Here is a 21,001-nt window from a genome sequence, read left to right as displayed (position 1 = left end):
AGTGTGCCAGATCGCCACTTTTGTCCTTCGCCCCCAATACCACATCTTTAATTTTGCCACTTCCCAGCTTTTTAATTTTTTTCTGTAAGTATTCTGGCTTGAAGACGAAGGGGGCAATACTGGTAAGAGACAAAAGATGAAGAGGTCCTAAGACCTTTTAATGATAGAGTACATCGTAAGCGTGCTTTCAGGAGCCCTTTCACGGAACAGAAAACTGTGTTTATTAGAAACTTCTGCTACAAATGGTACACCAAAACCACATGAAAACCTGGGAATGTTAGTTCTGTTATTTCTAAACTTCCACACCGACAATCAAGATTTCTTAAGAAATTGAACTCCCTGCACATTGCAGAAATTTGTCCAGGTAGCCCTGGAATATTTTGTTAAAGACTTGTGGAGCAACCTTGAACATGTGAATTCAGTCCAAATTCAAAATTGAGATGTGAGACCATACAATAGAGTATGGCACATTTCGTTCAAAACTGGGGATGAGTAAAGAACCCTGGAGGCCAGAGAATAAGTACCCGGATGAGGGTAGCACCCAGATCTCTTTAGCTCTATGCAGCAAATCCATTATCATCTACAGACACAAGACCTTTCAGGTTTTACAGCCAAGCCTCCTTCCTATGATCTTTTCTTTCATGGATGCTTGTTTCCAGCTTTTTGCTTCAGTGCTAAATCAACAGGACAAATATGGTCTATTGGTTTTAGGCTCAAACACAAACGCTGGGGATTACTATTTTTTATTTACACATACTGAGGTTTTCAATCCAGAATTTTACTTTTACGTTTTTACTGTTATCTTCATTTTATGCTTGGAAAAATGGAGAAGGCATCACAATTTACTGCTTTTGTGTTGAATGGACGTTTAAGATACACCAAAAGGTTTCATATGAAATATGTATTTTATTTACAAATTTTTTTAATGTTTATTTTTTGAGAGAGACAGAATACCATCGGGGCAGGGGCAGAGAGAGTGAGACACAGAATCTGAAGCAGGCTCCAGGCTCTAAGCTGTCAGCACAGAGCCTGATGCAGTGCCTGAACTCACAAACCACGAGATCATGACCTGAGCCAAAGTCGGACGCTTAACCAACTGAGCCACTCAGGTGCCCTTGAAATTTGAGATTTTAAATTATACACATCCTGGACTTGATGATCAAATGACTATGTTAAATTCTTAGTGATTATAGAATGTTGCCAAGCAGCCTGCTAATTTAAGTCCTATGTAATTGTGTAATTGTATTGTTGCTCATGATAAATTCATATTAGATCTTTATTTACACTTGTATATAACAAAGTGAAAATAATTCTTTAAGTTACTGCCTATGTCCAAACTTTTTAAAAAAATTTTGAGAGTGAGCATGTGAGCCGGGGGAGGGGCAGAGAGAGAGGAAGATAGAGAATCCCAAGCAAGCTCTGTGATGACAGCTCCAGAGTCCGACTTGGGGCTCAGTTCCACAAACCGTGAAATCGTGACCTGAGCTGATATCAAGAGTTGGACAGTTAACCTATTGAGTCACCCAGGCGCCTATGTCCATAGGGCCTAACCTAACTAAGTACGTTCACATACCATTTGACTAAATATCCTCATGAGATGAGTAACATCTCCATTTTAGATAAAGTGGAGAGATTAATTCTAAAATTTAACTTTCCTGACTGTACAAGTTTCTTACTTTCATAGTCTTCCTATACTGCTGGCTTTCACCTAACAAAAATGGGAGTAATATGTGGGTAGTTTTTTAAAAAATAAATATCTTTCATTATTAATCTCTCAGAAAAGCCACTAATTCAGGTAATTGTACCATTAATCTCCCATGGCTTCTTACTGAATTAGTCTTCCGATTCAACACTTCACCCATACCCATGGATATAAAATGACATTAATACATCTTTAAAAGTTTATCCAGAGGGAAGGTGAAATTTAAAAAATTGCTCTGAATCAGACAATATCTATTTCAAAGTTTATGAATGTTTCCTATCTCGACTTACTATCAGAAATATCATAAACAGCCGAAATGAATATCCAGTTTATATCACAAACCTGTTTTGATGTCAGATAAACATGGTATTCGTATCTACAGGCGTTCAGTCTTTATAGAAGTCAAATTCTTACTGGTAGTGAGAAAGGGTTGATTCCTAGGTAATAGACAGGAAATCGCTTTGAAATAAAACAGGTGTACTGCTATCAAGTAGAACGTGGTCAAGCAGACATCTGATGACTCTGGCTGCTCTGAGTAGATTTGCAATGCTGTTCTATTCTGCTCCACCGTCTGAATGTGACATTCTAAAAACTGACCTGTAAAACTATCTTCAGTGCAATATTCCTTCCTGCAATATTCCTTCCTCTAAAACCTAGAGAATATCCACCATTGTTGCTATTATTCTTTCCTTAAAGATAATTAACTTCTAATAACTTAAAATACAAATTTAGGTAGATTTGCTCAACAATTTGGGTCAAATTCTAAAAGGTATTTTGAATTTCATTAGAGATTCAGACAAGTCATTTTCCAGAAGGTTACCTTTAATGTCTATGCTAAATAAATAACATTTACACACCAGACAAAACCATCATAGGCTTTTATAAGAATCAAAAGTTAAGAATCCAAGTTAAATGTACAGAGGCACACCACCTATTTTAAATTATAAAATCAAGTATGTGAATGTAAGAAATCACTTTGATTAAAAATTTCCAAGCTTAATTATTCCTCCTTAAATAATTTTAAATCCTATATTGGACAAAACAGCTACAAATATATTTGTGCAAATTAACTATAAAACATAGTATGGCTCAAAAGTCATCGAATATTTCTGCAGCATCATTCTCTAAGAGCACACTTGAGTCCTTATTCTGCTTTAGCCATTATTCTTCGTCCAAGGGAACCGGCTGTACACATCTACAGACCATATAAACCCAATTATTCTGCCCCAAATTGGAATAAAAGATTAAGTTGCTATTGAAGCAAGTTAATTTCTAGGGATTCTGGCATAAACCATAAATATCAACGTAATTCAAGAAATAAGATCTGTAGGGCTTATCTCTTCCCTTTACGGGTTAGAAATTTCTTGTAGAAACCTTCTCTGACTCAGGAGGAATAACAGGAAATAGTCACAACTCGTTCACTCTTCCTATCACACTTAAAAATAAAATTCATACAATTTTCAAGAATTAATTTCTCATAAACCCAGCCAACAACTTCTTTCAAAAGGTAAAATGTAACCTCTGCTTGAAGAGATCACAATACAATTACAAAATTTAAATACTGCCATAATTAAGAAAAACAAGTCATTTATACAAGCGTAAGAATTCAAGTTGCTTGTGCACTGAAATTAAAATCTATCACTTAACCTTCCTGAGCTAACAAACCAACATGCAGATTATCCTGCAAGTCCTATCACCAACAGCTAATTTTATTTACATTAACAAGTATTAACATCTACCAATTACAAGTCTACAGGTTTACTCGTTGGTAGTAACTGAGCTTTTCCGATGGGATTTTTTGGAGAACCTTTATACCAGACCCTTTCTTTTTCTGATGGTTTCCTAAGGACTCTGCTATTTATCCCAGGAGAAAAGCCCGCATTATTATTTACAACAGATTTTAATATGTCATGATTTGTCAGGTCATCCAAGGGAACCTTAATTTGGCCTCTGGACACCACTTCCTGTTTACAAACTCTGGTAGACCCAAGAGAAGCATTCGTGGAGTCTGGGGGCCTCTTGGTCTTTGAGAAAGATTGAGAAGTTAACTCCATGCTTGATTTCAAAACTGTATCAACACTGGACTGTCCACACCCCGTAAACTTCTGTTCTTTAGGACCTGATTTGGTATATGAAATCAAGGAATCTTTTGATGTACTTTCCATACCAGAGGAAAGAGCACTGTCACAGCTCACTGACTTCACCAGAGGAGAAGCAGCATCACCAAGACTCGCCAATTGGTGCCGTACAGGTTGTCTGCTATACTCCAACAAGGAGTTAATCCTTCTGACAGACTGACGAACAGGTGTACGCTGAAACTTAAGAGGTGACTTTGCCTTTGTTCTATTTGGTTCATTTAAAGAAAGCTTGTTAAACCACTGTATGTGGTCTGACACATTACCACGCTCTGTCATTTGTAAGCTTTCAGAAACCGTAGCGCTGCAGGTTTCCACCAGCGACTGCTGCTTAACAATTCTCACAGGCCTGCATTTGGACAAGTTTGTTATGTTACACGTGATGGGCTCTGAGGAAGAAGTGCTAGCTGCATGCTTCGCCAAGTTCTCTTCGATCATATTCTCGCTCTCCCTTAATTCAGGATTTACTTTATCCCCCAGAGACTGCTGTTCCTTTACGTGTTCATCACTAGGCAACTCTTGCTTAACTGAATAGTCTTTAGGTATATTTGAACAAATGCTTTCTTCATGTTCAATCTTCACATGAGTTGAATAACATTTTACAGTTGCTTCTCTATCCAAATTTTGAGTTTGATGGAGTGAGATGGCTTGTTCTGGAAAACTATGTTCTTCTTTACCAGTTTGATGTTCATTTGATTCTATCACAGTCAAATCATTAGTCTCAAACAGATTTTTCTCTGGACTGTATTCTATAGAAGATGTTTCATTTAGTTTTACTTTCCCCACATTAGTTACTGATGACTGGCTGTGATTTATCAATACATGAAGATTACTTCCAGATTCGGAAAATGCTTTCTGAATTTTCGCCAGAGTCTCTGTGGTCAAGTGATTTTCATCCCCACTAAGAGAGCTTCCAGTTACACTGTTGTTATGCTTATCCTGTACATTAGAAAGGGTGCGTTCATATGAACTAACAGGTAACTTTTCAACTGAAGTATCAGGCTCCGAAGAAGAGCTTTCCACCTCAAGATTTCCCTTGATTGGAGAAACTTCATTTGTCACCATTTCTTGAAAACCGGAATTGGTAGGTCCTGTCCAAGACATCCGGTAACTTGTTCCATCTAGACGCTCTGGGGTTAATAAGTTCTCCTCAGACTTACTGATCTTTTTTGAACCTAAAATAAAGCAGTTCAGTCTTTTTAATCATTTATATTTGAAACATATTTCAAATATTATTCAAACACATGGCATATAAAGGTATTAAGCATTTAATTTCAATAAGTTAAGGATTTGTGTTAAAAGAATAATTTTTAGCATAAAAACGTCAAACTTTTTGTATTTATAAGCATCCTCCAATTGTTCATACAAACATACAATCCCAATTCAAACATTTTTACTTTTCAAACATGAATTTTCAATTTCTAGAAGAGTAAATTACTTAATATATTTTACCATAAAAATAATTGAAGGTTATATGTCAATTACGTCTCAAGCTGGAACAAATGTTTCAGAAAAACAATGAAAGTAGGTTTTTTTGCATAAAACTAACAATACCATGTAAATGTACCTTTCTTTGTTAATCTTTCATCAATATCTGGGCTAAAAAGGAGACCTGTTTTTACAGATTCAATCCTATTTTTTAAACTTTGTTGATTTGCAAGTCGTCGACCGACATTTTCGTATCTATCGACACCAGGACACCCATTCTGTGAAGAAAAGAAAATTGAAAATGTTTTAGTTAAGAAATAAACCTAGTTAATTCAGAATATTAAGACCAAGTAAATTTTTTGTATTTATCAAAATCCTCTACAGCTGATTGAAAAATATATGAAAAATTGAAAAACAATTTGTAGCCAACACAAATTTACTTGCATGCATGTTGATGAAAACTGTAAGCTTTTGACTTGGCTCTTAGTTGATATTTTATGATCTAAAATAAAAACAGCCTCACATATTCATGAACTAAAAAACTTCTTTCTTTTGTGAGGACTCTGAGCCAGGGCATGTTCACAACAGTGAGTGAACAAAACAAACAGACCAAAATCTTCACCTCGCAGAATTCACATTTTAGATGGGGTGATTTTGATCAGGACAAGAAAAACCGTAAATTATTTTGTATATTACGCAATACACAAGGTGAGAAGTGCTATGGCAAAAAGTAAAGCAGGGTAAGAAGGCTCTGGAGTGACGAAAGGTGGGGCTGTCATTTTAAACAGGAGTGATTGGAAGATGACTGATGAGTAAAGAAAAATGTGAGAGCGTAAGAGCCATGAGGATAAAAGGGAGAAGAACATTCCACAGAGAAGAAAGGCCAGGACAGTCTCCAAGGCTGAAGTCAGGAGGGCTCAGAGAGGCAGGCTGGATCCAGTCCCGTGGAGAGGCACTTGTAAACATAAGAATTTTACCTTTTTTTCAGAGTGAAATGAGGAGTCATTGGAGGATTCTGAGCAGAGGAGTGACAGGACTTCACTTGGGTTTTAAAAGAATAATTTTGGCTCTAGTATTGCAGCAAGGTAGAAGCAGGCAGACCTACTAGTACCAAGCTGGAGATGACAGAATTTAGAGAATGGTGGAAATGTAGTGCCAGTGAGAATTGGTCGGTCTTGATATACTCTGAAAGCAGAAGATACACAAGATGCCCTACTGGTTTACACAGGATGTGAGGAGTCAAGAATGCCTACGTGGTTTCTGGCCGAAGTGGCCAGATGAGTCGCCATATGTGAGATGGTGAAGACTACAGGTAAGAGTGTGGTTGGTGGAGAGGGGGAGAACTGGAGAAAGAGCAACAGTGAAGAAATGCATCTTGAGAGCTCTATCTGGGACAGGTTACAGGTGAGTTGTCTACTGGATGGACATCCAAGCAGAGAAGTCAAGTAGGCAGGTGCTAAACAGTCAAGTTGTTCAGGAAAGCATTTTGGTCTGGAGATACACATTTGGAAGTCTTAAGCAAATATAGGACATTTAAAGCTAATGAACACTTTGAGTAGAAAGAGAAAAGAGAAGTCCAAGGACAAAGCTTTGGACACTCTAATGTAAAGGAATTAGAAAAGTAACCCATGAAGAAGGAAGAAAATCATTGAGTAAAGTGTCCCTGAAGCAAGGAAGGGAAGTATGCAAAAGAGGAGCAAGTAACTAGCCAGGTGAAGACTAACAAGGACTGATCACTGGTTTGAGCACCACTGAATTCATGGATGACCTTCAGAACAGTTGCATGGAGTATTGGGGATAAAAGCCTCACTGGAATGAATCAGTTTAAGCAAAGCAGAAAAGGAGGAAACAATCAGTATTGATTCACATGTAAGAGTCTGGTATAAAAGGGGAGTAGAGAAGGCAACTGTGGCTGGAGAGGCAGGGTAGAGGGTCTTTCACCACCACATCTACACTTTATGCTAATATGAACATCAGTGAAATGGTGAAAGACACTTACTGGGTCTTTGCTACTTTTTCCCAGACTAAATTTCAAACGAAGAGATCTTCGGACCTTTTCTTTACGACTGATCTTAGGAGAGAAGCAGCCTGCTTTTCCCGATTCCACCCTAAAATAGAATGGCATTAAAAAATGTCAGCATAAAAACTGGAGGCATTCTCACAAAATGAAATTTTCAAGTCCAGAGCAAATTATATTGCCAGCAATTAAACAGTTAATAATTTTCTAAAATCAGTTAAGCTTTGAGATACCATGTATGGGGGCATCTCGGTGGCTCACTCCGTTGAGTGTCTGACTTTGGGTCAGGTCACAATCTCACGGTCCCTGAGTTCAAGTCCCACACTGGGCTCGCTGCTGTCAGCCCAGAGCCTGCTTCGGACCCTCTGACCCCTCTCTCCCCCCACCCCCACTGGTGCTCGATCAAAAATAAACAAACGTTTAAAAAAAAAAAAGAAATACAGTATAGGAACACATTATATTTGTGTATAAAGAGGCCTCTCCTGTTTATCTCAAGAGTTAGTCACTTATAAACCAGAATCATTAGAACAGACTACCTTTAAATTAGCAGGAAATTAAAAAATTACACACATCAACATACAATAGGATTTTAAGCAAGCAAGTGGACTCAAATTAAGACTCTTTCTCTGGAGTATATACAAAGGGCACTGATTAATAAGACAACAAAGGCAGAGAGAATTTTTAAAAATTATGATTCAAATATGTTTCTCAGCAGAAAGACAAAGAAAGCATTTTATTTACTATATACACCAAATGTTTATCCATGAAAACAAAATGTCCTGGATGTATTACCTGCAAATTTTTTTACTTGCAATCCTCTTACTTCGCCTTAGCACACTTGTACTGATCGAATCGTTTCCACTGATGGCTACAGGAGAGAATGAACTCTGAGCTGACCCTTCGGGGCTTGTATCAATGTGAACTATAAAAATAACCACATATAATACACCACACATACTTTCTTTTCCAAGTGTAAAATATCAGTAGCAATTAGGTTTAAAGTCTTAATATCCAACCCTAAGCAACAACAAAATCACATAATTTCTGGTAAGAAACTTCAGAAGCCAAATAAACTCAACTCAAAAAAAAAAAAAAATAGTATCAATTTCTTACTTTTAATTTTTTGTTGGCAATTAAGGGTCAGATGAAACATGACTTTTATATCAGAGTTTTATTTTAAACTCGTTTAAGAATACAAGGCAGGTGTGAGCACTACTGCAGACTAGAGAAAGAGCAAGCTTTCCAGACAGGCAGACTTGAGTTTGTCCCACCACTTACTAAATAGCTCTGAAAATGGACTTCTACAGTAAATATAAAAACTACTGTTATATATTTATATATGAAATGTCTAGCACAGTACCTATGTTACACAATGTTAATTATTGCTATTACCAAAAATGAGCTACTGAAAACAATTTAGAGTCCGAGTATCTAGTATGTACCTGGCTAGCCAACTGCTGTCCACCTGCCTCTGTTCAATATTTCTGGCAAACAAAAACCAGTTATAAAACATGCCTACGAGTTCCATGCTAACAATAAGTGGTTACAACAGCTCATTCTGATTAAGTTATTTAACACTATACCATGAAACTATAATAAAAAATTAAGGGAAAAAAGTTATGAACCAAGGCTCTATATACATTTGAATTATATTTGAATCAAGTCCAGGATATACTCAATAAACATGAACCCTCTGAACTCCTCACCTGTATTGATGAAAAATTCACACAGGTCCCCAGAGACAGCATGGTTTTTTTTAGTTGCAAAAAACAGAAGGAAAATAATACAACCATCACAGAGACTTTTGGGTGCATTTGGCTGACAAAAATTTTGGAGGCCAATGTAATGTAGCCAGTGTGACATAGGTAGTTTATTCTAGAGCTGTAGTCTAATCTTGAAAATGTATCAGTGGTCACAAGGAAACACAGCCAGAATATAGGGAATAATGCAAAGTCATCACACATATAAGAAAAAAATTATAAATAGGTAATTCATGGATTATAGATTAATATAGCTGCCTTTATACATTAAAAAAAGCATCATAGCTGTTATTATCCAAAATTAGAAGCCAATCTATTTTCAATTTTACAGACAGAATTTATTGAATTGTGGCTGAGAAAGTGTGGTCAAAGAAAAATGGTGTTAAAATAACAGGTTATTGAACTTACTAATTTTTTTATTAAAAAAAAGTCATTGAAGGGAGGAGCCAAGATGTCAGAAGAGCATGGAAGTTCTTTTTGTGTCTCACGTCCATGAAAAAAATCACTGATTAAGCAGGCTCGTACTGAATTTCCAGTAACACAAGCAGGTTTAAACTATGTTTGGGGAGCTTGGAGAGAAGGAATCAAAAGGTTCATTTCTTGGGGCAGATGTTATAATGCTTATAAGCAGAGGCAGGCAGAATTACAGCTCACATTGGCCATTTGGGAACAGTTACTCCAAAGTGGAAAAAACCTTAATTAAGAAAACAGTAAGTTAGTTTAAAAGAACTTAAGTCTCTAACTTCTGAATACTCAAAGAAATACAGACAGAGCCTTAGAGTTCTTATCATTATATTTAAACCCATAGAGAACCTGTGAAGGACCATAAAAAACAAGTTGCTATTCTGTTCAACTTTCTAATAAAACAAACAAGGAAAATCTGAACTTTTTGGATAACGTAAACAAAAAGTTTCTGGGAAGAAGATCTCATCACTTAGCTAACAAAGTCAAAGTAAAATTCTCAACATTAACTGAAATTGAAAACCTGAAAGAATCAGAGATCACTCACATTTTGACGAAATGTGAGACAACTCTGAGATGGAAGACTCTGGGCTTAGTTAGAATTTCATTTCTTTCTGGGCTGATCATAAGGTTAACTTCTAAGACTGACTATGAGCCAACTTGAAGGAGCCAACTCAATCTAAGATCACACTAACAAAGATCTGATACTCAAATTAGCAAAACTCAGTTGTTCTCTGGAGGCTCTGGTTGGCCACATTAGAAACTCAGAGGTCATTTGGAAGCAAATGGCAGGTCAGTAAACCATCTGGAAACCATGCCACAAGGAACAGCATAAACAAAGTTTTTAAAGCTTTTATAAAAGCTACTTGAGTATAAAACTAAAAAATCCCCCCCCCCCGCCCTTCAACAGCAACCATAATGGTTCCTCCAATACCCCACCACTCTGCCTTTAGAGAAAATCAAACTGGCAATCTCAACAAAAGATAGCAACACAGCCCTAGCAATAGATCAAGAAGTAACTAAAGTGGAATTCAGGATGTCCCGTCACCTAGTATCTGAGCGCCAGTGCTATACACAGAAGCCCAAACTCTCACTCTGAGTTATTTATCCTAACTTTCAAACAGCATGGTCATAAAACATATACACATACACATAATAATACTGAACCAGTGTCTATTTTAGAAGTTAGAGACTTTATTTATAAAAATTCCGAGATTTGATAAACAGAATAAAGCCAAAGCTCCTAAGCGGGGTGGCATTAATACGAAATAGCACTTTGCCCAGAATAGGCATTCATGTTAACATTTACAACCCAATTATACAAATTCTATTTGCTACCTGATGCTGGTGTAGAATTGTTGAAGAGATTAGTTGGCAACAACTCCAAGTTAAAATTGTGCTTGATGGACTTCCTTTTCTTACTTGAGAAACCATGAGAAGACTCTATTGGTAGTTTACGCTTAGCATTTGGTGTAAGATTCATGGGTGATATGGGTAGCTGAGCTGAAAAAACAAAAACAAAAAAACAATCATTTGTTGTTTCTCCCACAGAGTTGATAAAATACAAAAGCTTCTAATAATTTCTTCTTATAAAGCCATTACTTAGAGCTAACCAAGGAATGAGGGAATATGTTTACATTATCAAATATATGTTATAACTAAATTAACACCATCCAATTACTTAAAATGAAAAGAGGAAAGTCACAAAGAGGCAAGATTAACAAACAATAGTAACTTAAACCAAACGGACTGAAAGACGTATATAATCCACATTAAAGAATATTAACATATGGAATAAAATCATAATCAAGGAGATCAAACTGATCTACTTATTAGTTCTGCTTTTCATCATAAATGAGTATTAACCACTAAATTTCTTCAGTCTTTTCTTCAATCTGAAAAACAAAACAAGTGATCATATGGTCTATTATTGTGTTATTGGGCCAAATAATTTCAGCCACAAGCAAACCAAGATAAAAAAAAATTGGAAGATAAAATAATAAACTTCTGGTTCTAAACAAAAATGAGATTGGAGCTATTTTCACATATTCAATAGCATCCAACTTACATTCAACAGAAAAGCATCATTTAGAAGACTAAAGATATAACTAGATACTAAAAGAAATTCTTAACTACAATTTTGGGTTCATTATGTCCAATGTAATTAGTAATGTCACAACTTAGTATTAAAGTACAGTATTTCCACTGGAAATAATACTTGGATTTGATTAAACCAAAATAAGTTAGGTTATGATTACTTTTTAAATAATATACAGAAATTTTCACTTAAACAAAAAATATATAATACCTACCAGTTCTTTCCTGTTGAGGCGTAATAGAGGGTGTTCTGTTAGATTTAAGTTTATTTAATGCTCCACTAACAAAATCTGAAATGCAAAGCACATATATAACCAATTATAATTCAACATTTACCTGTCACCAATAATTCATATTAATATTTGTGGTTTTCCAGCATCTAAGTTTATGTCAGCTTACAATGAACCCCTCACTCAAGTCATGTGAGTCTGTTTACTGACACAGATAGATTACTTCCCTACACAAATCTTTCTTCATAGCATCCTTCTTATCTACAATAGGATACAAATATTCTGACCCTCTACCCAATTCCCCTAGTCTCTACGCGTTTTTCAAGAACGTTCAGTTTGACTTCTTCTTTGGAGTCCTTGACTCCAGGGAACTTTTTCCTTTGAACACCTCTCACGTTTGTGTAAAGGTTTAGCATTCAATACTAAATTGTATTGTCATTTTTGCTTTTCACATGCATGTGTCATGTCTTCCCAACTGTACTGTAAGCCCCCAAAAGATATACACCACAGCTTAATCTTTATTATATTTAAACACATTTTAGATAAAAGCATATTGCTATACCTGCACAAAACAGGACTGCCACTACCCCTTACCTCCTACACTTTGTCTTGGCTTTCTCTTATAGTCACCAGGAGTTTCACATTCACCTTCTTCAAAACCTTCTAATGATGGAGTAGCACAGAGACCATCAATACCCAACATGGCCGGTATCTTTTCCTGGATAAAATCTGGAACATGCCCTAAACAAAAACGTTCAGAGTTAAAATTTTTTCCTCCACTTTCACTCAAAATGTTCAGATAGTATACATCAACTTTCTAACAGCTGTCTTCACAGTTCACTTGGAGGAATATGGGATCTCCCTCAAACAACTCCTGTTACTTAATAAAGCAACTACATCTTACCAATATCTGATGCATGGTCAATAAGGGTCTGTACCACTGCAGCCTGTATTCGGAGCTTTTTTTCTGTGTTAGCAGACATCTTCTCATGTCCTTCACTTGTCTGAAGAAGGTTTGGTGCAAATATTACTGCGAGATTGCTGCTATCCATCTTATTCTCACTAGACCTTAAATGAAACAAGGTTCTTCTTAGATTGACCCAGAGACAAACAGGGAGTTAAAATCATATATCGGGCACACTTTGAAGACTTTTTACTTTATCAGTCAAACACAAGTCAAAATAGTTACCCTTTGTCTACCCATCTATATGACTGGCTTGAAATAAGACATAACCAAAAATAGCTCCTGTGTGCTTAAATATATATCATAAAAACCATGCTAACCATGGAGTCCACACTTTGGGTTTCCATGCAAATTGAACATGTATATTTGGTTTTCAAACCCACACACAGAAACACTGTATTAGAAGGCTACAAGCATGTCCAGAACAAGGAGGCTCACTGACAGCTGAGAGGGGGGACAAATTTGAGAAGAAAAGAAAAAAATTTTTTTTAAAACACAGTCATCTGAAGCCATTCAGTGGACAAAGAATCCTACTGACACCAATAAGCCATTCATAATGATGATGTTAAGTCAGCGAGAAAATACTAAATCGTTCGGTATATTGATTCTTATATTATACAGGATATACTTCTTATAGTAAGGAATAATTTTTTAAGAAAAATTTCCATTCCAAATGTAATTTTAACTTATTATCTATAAGGGTAAATCAAGCTGATTAACAAACTGTCATTTCCTAAGACTTATTACTTACCTAAGGGAAACACTCTTGAGAAAGTTAAAGAAGTATCTTAATACATCGGTTGTGTGGTCAGTCATGAGACAGGAGAGCAGTAATGTAGCTTTATTCTTCTCCTCTGTTCCTAACTGTTGAGCTTTGAAAAGTGCTTCATGCAGATCAACTGGAAGAATGGGCTCCGGCAATTCCCTGAAAAACTGCTTAAGAAGTCCTGCAACATCACAAGGTGGTGCAGAAGCCAGGCAACTTTCACCATGATCCAGTTTATTCTGAAATAAATAAAATAATCTTGAGTATTTGAGGGCTTAAGAGTTTACTGCAAATAAAAATATCCCTTCTTATACTCTAGAGAGTTTTCTTTAATAAATTTCTCTTGGGGCACCTGGGTGGCTCAGTCGGTTAAACGTTCGACTTCACCTAAAGTCATGACTTCATGGTTCGTGGGTTCGAGCCCCACATTGGGCTCTCTGTTGTCACACAGAGCCTGCTTTGGATCCTCTGTCTCCACCCCCCCAAAAAAATAAACATTAAATATGTATATTAAAAAAAATAACTTTCTCTTAACACTTGTTTTACTATACAACATGCCATTTTAGAAGGCTAAAATTAAAAAAAAACAAAAACATTTCCTTTCATATAGTTTATAGCAATAAAGGACCATGAATTTGAACATACTCTGAACTTTTAAACCATTATATAAATAGATCGTGGCAATCATTTCACAGTATATACATATAGCACTAAGTTGTATACGTTAAATATTTGTCAATTATATCTCAATAACACTTAAAGCATTATATGAATGCTGCACAATTCCTTTTAGAAAAAAAGGTTCTTCTGCCATGAAAAAGGCTATTTGCAAATTCAATTTCTATTAGTAATTCATGCAATAGTTCTAAATATTTAAATTCTAAAAACCAAAAAGTGGCACAAATGAAAAATAATAGTTCAATAATATGCTTACCTTGAGGGCTCTCAGACGAACAACAGATCCTGATTTCCTAAAAAGCCCTTCTGTGTGAATATGCTCTTCTAAAGATGTGCAAGCATCAACAAGAAAACTGAAAGACAGAACTGTTTTCAGGTGGCCAGATACACATCTAACTAAATCCTATTCTCCTACCAAAATACATGAGCAGACTAAGCACTGTCTTTAGAAGCTTTGTTGTCAGAAATCCCTTCAATCTTTGCAATAAAAAGGTTACCTCTAGTTGTCTTTTTTGCTTCCTAAGTGGTTTATGGTCCATCTTTTTATCCAGGACAACTTCAATAAGCTGCTTAATTCTACATCCTTCTCAAACCTACTCCATTTCTCTGCTTCTGCTCACAGCACAGGGTGTGTCTTTTTCACTGCCCCCACTTCATATCCCAGTCTCTCTCAACCCTCTCCAATGAACTCTCACCCCCATTACTCCAACAAAACAGCTCTCAACAAGGTCACCAACCCATGGTCAATTGTCTTCATCTGGTTTGTCCTGCCAGCATCTCACACACTTGACCACTCCCTGCTTTTCTGGAAAATATTCTTTTTCATGGTAACTTCGGGTTTTCCTGCTGTCCCCTTAAGTGCTTCTTCTCAAACTCCTTTCCTGGCTCCTCTTTTTCTGCCAGACCTCTTCATGCTAGTATAACCCAGGGCCCTAAGGCCTTCTTCTTTTCTTTATCCTCTCTTCATGTGTAACCTTGCAGAGAATACATAGCTTTAAATATTTACCATCTACTACACTGGCCCAAAAAAAGGCAACATGTTTTTCTCACTCTAACATTACCTCTCAGAAAAAAGGTCAAATATATCCTAGTCCTTACAATCCTTCTCATGCTTAGAAGTGTGTGCTCAATTTCTTTATACTGAACAAATTTGAACCATCGATGTTGGCTTTAATAGTTAACAGGTGATACCAACAAGTAAGAATAGATGTTAGCAGCAAGCAACTGATAGCATTGTACTGGTGCACAATGGCTGAGTGTCCCAGGGGGCGCCTGACAGAATTTAAAGTTTGTTTGTTTAAAGCGGGCATAGAAATTACAAAAAAAGATTTAGTCATCATTACTGGGGATATATTTTGCAATTCTAAAGGTAGAAAATCATAAGCACCTTTCATAGGTCATTTAAAAAGCAAAATAGTAAGTGCTCACCTCACAAAGATTGTGAAGTGTAGATTGTTAATCTACACTTATATGTTGAATGAGGGAAAACTGTTCCAAAGCAGCAAAGTATTCAATAAATGCTTTTGTACAATGCATCAGTTAAAAACCTAGGTTACTGAACAAGAGTAGCCAGAATAAACCCTACTTTGGATAGAGGGGAAATGAATTAGTAAGACCTAAGATAGTTTCCTTACATGTGTCTTTAAACTATTTAAGATGTAAACTTCCCAAGTAATTTCTGATGCTGTTAGTCTAAAATGTTACTTTTAAATAAATAGTAAGTGACATAGAAAAGCTCAAGTGTTACATAATCTGTATTCACAGATACTACTGAATGTTATCTTAAATATTCTTTTATCCACAAAAGAAAAAGAGAGAGAGACAGACAGACAAACCAAGAAACAGGCTCTTAACTAGAGAACAAGCTGATGGTTATTAGAGGGGAGGTAGGTAGGGGGATGGGTGAAATAGGGATTAAAGAGTACACTATCATTATGAGCACTGAGTAATGTATAGAATTGTTGAATCACTATATTGTTCACCTGAAACTAATATAATATTGTATGTTAACTATAATGGAATCACAATTTTGAAAACCTAACAAAATTTAAAAACTTGTATAGGAGAAAAAAAATACTCGCATCCAACATTTCTAAGACAAAAAATATATATATATATAAATTGTAACTGAATTTGAAATTCAGTGTATTACTGAATATAGTCAGAATTGCAGCACAAGAATTGGTATAGAACTAAACACTCTTAGTAGAACAAAAATAACTTGCTTTTTAAACATTTAATTTATTACTGAACCTTAAATTCAATCCTAGGAATGAACAGAAATTAAAAAGTTAAAATATGTAAAAGTTTAAAAACATTTCGACATTACATTAGTTAATATTGAGAAATTCAATCATTTGCTAGTTCAAAACAAATGTGTAAGAGTCAATCAACTATTTCTTTTTAAACGCTCAAACACCAGTTTGAAATATTTTTTCTTCATCTCAAACTTAGCTTACCTTGGAATATGTCCATATTCTGGTACGACAGAATGGGGCAATACATTAAAAGGTACTCCAAATATTTTACCCTAAAACGGCAAATTCAGTTATTCTAACACAAATATTAGGCATAATATGAGTTTTCTTAAATATTAAGCAAATTAAAAACCTCAGAAAATCTTTAAAAATTGAAATCATCAATCAAGACAAAGAAAACAATTACTATGAGGACATTTGGTAAAAGGTAACTACTATACACTAAACATTGCTAGGTGCTAGGAGTACAAAAATAGTCAAGATAAAGTCATTGTGGGTGAGGGGATGGGTGAGACAGGTGAAGGGGATTAAGAGCACACTTATCATGATAAGCACTGAATAATGTATAGAATTGTTCAATCACTACACTGTATACCTGAAACTAATGTAACACTGCATGTTAACCGTATTGGAATTAAAATTAAAAAAAAAAATACAGAAAGTCATTGCACTGAAGCAATGTAATACATTCCATCAGTTTCCAATCCCATAATGTAAAATCAATCCAGTTAAAGCTTAAAACAAAATTTGGCTGAAACACTAACATTTTCTAAAAATACTACAGGTTCTTTCAGTAACCTTATAAACACTGACCTTATACTTTCCTTCTGTCACCTTATAAATAATAAGATGAACAAAAGGTTAAATTGATAATGGTAATTCTTGTCACTCATTGAGTACTTCCTAAAATTACATCAGAAATGGTTATTTTTAGACCTGATCTTCTTTTCCACACTTTGTGGAAAAGTGCTATTCAAACTATGTTCTGAAGTAACCAAGAAAAGGATTCTTCTGCAAACATTTAATTCACATCTAACTACTTTGAAAAATATTTGTGAAAAGTCACATTCAAATGTTTTACTCATATTCAAACTTAATACACTGAAGATCCAAGACTAAATCTGTATGTTACATACTTGTGAATAAAGAATCTGCCACTATCTTTGTGGATACATTCAAACTTCTTAAAAACGGGTTACCGATTAAGAAGGTTGCAGTTTTGCCCCGGATTTAAAAACAAATACACGCGTGTATATATCTGCCTATACAGAATTGGATAAGTGGGTATACCCAGTCTCATAAACATTCATTTAGCTTAGATGCATCTGCTCTCCAAGAATGCTCTCGACGCACTCATGTGATAAGAGCACCTTATTTAACCTTACGTTGACAAATATCATTCAGCTCTGTCAGCTTTTCAACAGAGTAACAAAATCTTGCCAGTCCTTTTCAAGCATCTGGCTCCATTCAACTGGTGAATACAGAAGGCAGTACAGGATAGTGCTTAAGGGAGCAGGCTCCTAGTGGCAGGACTGCCAGGTTTCAAAGGTTGGCTCTTCTGCTTATTAGCTGAATGATCTTGATCAAATTAATTTGTATGCTTCGGCACCTTCACACAGGTCCTCAGTCACAGAGTTACAGAGAGAATTAAATGAATTAAAAGATGTAAAACATTTATGGTCGTGTCTGACATTGAGTAAGCATTCACAGAATATGTGTTGCTGTTAGAATTCCCATTTCAAGGTGAGCTATTAAAAAAAAATGTTAGTGTGGGAAACCCCTTATTTGGGTAAATCAGAATTGTCTTGATACTGGACAACCAAACAAAATGCAAAAATCAGATGCTGAAGCTGATTATAAGTCTAGAGATATCTTAACATACACAGAACTCACGGTTTTTTCCTCAAGTCTATTATTCTCAATAATGGACTCACAGTAATTGCTATAAGCTCATAAAATAAAACTAACAAGATGCTTTTTAAACTTTGTGTATTGGAGTATCATTTACAATGTACTTAGTACCCACCCCATCCCCCACCCCACCGTTTTAGAATTAAGATTCGGAAAGGGTCAAGGGGGATCAGTAAGTTTTCTAAGTAAGTCAATAGAATGTACTTAGAAAACTACAAGAAATCTAGTTTTCAAATATTACTTATCCTGTTTCCATTCCTATAACACAACGATCTTCTGTATTTCTTTCCCCAGAACTTACCGCTATATCTGTGGCTGCTGCTTCATGTTTCCTACGGTGGCACTGCCCATGGCCACTCTTGACCTTAATATTTATTAGAATATTTTTATTACAATTTCTAGCCTGACTAGGATCTAGACCAATGACTGCCGTAACAACCATCATTAACTGAATATGTGGCATGTGACAGGCACTGTGCTAGTCCAATCTACAGATCTTACCATTTTTAAATCCCCTAAATGACCCAAGGAGAGATATCATTATTCCCATTTTATAGAGTAGGAAACTGAAGCTTGGGAAAATTCAACAAACAGCCTAAGATCACATATCTAGTAGGGGTAGAGCAGGATTCAAACAAACTCAGGTCTACCTGACTCTAAAAATAGGTACTGATTTTCTTAAGGGGTGAAAAAACTCTGACACAAAGTCTTTCGTACACTTTCAAAACCAACTACATTTGAGACCTTGGAAAACCAGTTTTACAACCAGAAAAACCACTCCAGTTTTTACATATAAACAAATATGTTGCCACCAGCTGCAAACAACAAAAATTACTGTCTCCAGAATCTATAAGCTATTAAGAGGTATACAAATTATTTTTATTACTAGCTTTCTTATCCAAGTACTTATTTTTTTTTCAGAAATTATAAACTAAGAGCTGTGCAAATCTTATTAGCTTTCATCTCTAAATACTTAAAATAGCTTTGTATCTCAAAAAAAAAAGCAGCAAGCTTATTTTTCAAATTAGTAAATATAGAGAGATTATCTGAAGTCTATTTCTAATGTTCTGTCACACCTCCTCTACTGACTTATTTAGAAAACTTACTGATCCCCCTTGACCCTTTCCAAATCTTAATTCTAAAACGGTGGCGCGGGGTGGGGTGGGTACTGTTTGTCTCCCTTCCTAAGATCTACTTGGGAAAATACAATAAATTGGCAACATCTGGAGACATTTTTAATTGTCAAAACTGGGAGATGCTACTGGTATCTAGTGGGTAAAGGCCAGAGACGCTGCTACACATCCCATAATGCACAGGACAGCCCCCACCTCCCACCCCAAAGAATGAATTATCTAGTTCCAAGTGTCAATGTTGCGAGGTTGAAAAACCTTGCAACTTTCTCAATGATTAAAAATCCCTGTAAAGAATCAACAATGTCATTCTTTAAATTTCAGCAGTAGACCATCTGGATTCAATCAGTCACGCTTAGCCACGTTCTCTTTTGGATCCTTTGGATCCATACAGAATGAACATCTTAGCATGACCTGTAATAAGTGATGGATAGGGTGGGCTTTTTTTTTTTTTTTTTTTTTTTAACCCAAACCTCTTTCCCCAGAACCTACCGCTGTATCCGTGGCCGCTGTTTCATGTCTCCTACGATCGCACTGCCCACGGCCACTCTTGACCTTAATGCCATAGACGGCCCGAAGCTGCTGCAACAAGGCCAACCTCACCAGCCTCCGATCCCACATCCCGGACACGTCGCTCACTCTCCGAGGCAGGATCTCAGTTCTGACCCTCGTTCGCCACCAAGTCTTCCAATTTCCAAACACTCTCAGGTTTGCGCTCCGCTCCGCTGCCTTCCGGCCAAGTCTGGCACTGTCTCGGCCCCGGACCCCAGCCACTTCCACGGCTTTTCCCTCGGTCCTCAACCCACTTGCACTGACCGTCTTCTCCTACTTCCCTCTGATATAGCCACACCTCACTTTTCCTTCACTTACACCGGCCCTCTTTCTTGTCACTCGATCTTTTCGGCTACTTACACAGACCTCCCTTCTTTCTTCCTGATCCTTTCGGTTCCTTGTACCGACGCCTGTTACCAGCTTCTCAGCACTTCCGGCCACTTCCTAAGATCCAGCTTCCTCCAATCCTTCCTTCGCCCTCGTCTCTTTCCCAATGGCAAAACACGACCCTTCTCCTCGGCCTTCCTGCGCTGGCAGGCTCAGCTGGACGTTCGTCTCTCAAGTCCCCGTCCCCAACTCCAGCCCAGCCGCCGGACCAGCCGGCTGCTCAGGCGCCTCTTCCAGTCCCGGTCCCCGCCCGGGCTGGTCGCCGCCGTCACCCCGTTTCACAGGCTGCTCTTTCCCTCCCCCATCAGCCTGCCTACAGCCCCCGGCAGGCACATCCCGGTCTGCTCACTGAAGCCACGCAACTCTCCTCATGCCTCCGCCCTCACCGCCTCTGCAGCTCCGGAGCCGCAATCTTTCCACCTTCACTTCCAGCCCAGGCTCAAATGGCAGCGCCAAACAGTGCTCCGCGCTCTGATTGGCCCGTTTCTCATTTCAAAATCAGGACCTCAGAGAGTGGCCAGGAG

The 21,001-nt window shown here is 36.9% G+C and overlaps 1 protein-coding gene across 2 annotated transcripts; it reads right to left on the bottom strand.

The window, feature by feature from the left end:
- Positions 1 to 841: 841 nt before the first annotated feature.
- Positions 842 to 20,903, bottom strand: ARHGAP11A (Rho GTPase activating protein 11A). 2 transcript variants are annotated; one of them, XM_015066415.3, is made up of 12 exons: positions 20,031 to 20,903; positions 16,699 to 16,769; positions 14,496 to 14,592; positions 13,547 to 13,800; positions 12,736 to 12,899; positions 12,426 to 12,572; positions 11,817 to 11,891; positions 10,843 to 11,007; positions 8,075 to 8,150; positions 7,265 to 7,373; positions 5,405 to 5,543; positions 842 to 5,012 (listed from the first exon to the last, which is right to left on the bottom strand). In XM_015066415.3, exons 1-12 carry the CDS (start codon positions 20,157 to 20,159, stop codon positions 3,445 to 3,447), a joined length of 2,994 nt encoding a protein of 997 aa, XP_014921901.2. In that variant the 5' UTR covers positions 20,160 to 20,903; the 3' UTR covers positions 842 to 3,444. The 2 variants fall into 2 exon arrangements, with proteins under 2 accessions (XP_014921901.2, XP_014921900.2); XM_015066414.3 differs by having other exon boundaries at positions 845 to 5,012; positions 8,075 to 8,204.
- Positions 20,904 to 21,001: the final 98 nt, after the last annotated feature.

The sequence above is a fragment of the Acinonyx jubatus genome, chromosome B3, assembly GCF_027475565.1.
Source record: "Acinonyx jubatus isolate Ajub_Pintada_27869175 chromosome B3, VMU_Ajub_asm_v1.0, whole genome shotgun sequence".
In the NCBI taxonomy this organism is placed as follows: Eukaryota; Metazoa; Chordata; class Mammalia; order Carnivora; family Felidae; genus Acinonyx; species Acinonyx jubatus.
The sequence above is the reverse complement of the archived record's forward strand: the minus strand, read 5'-3'. Positions and strand labels throughout refer to the sequence as shown.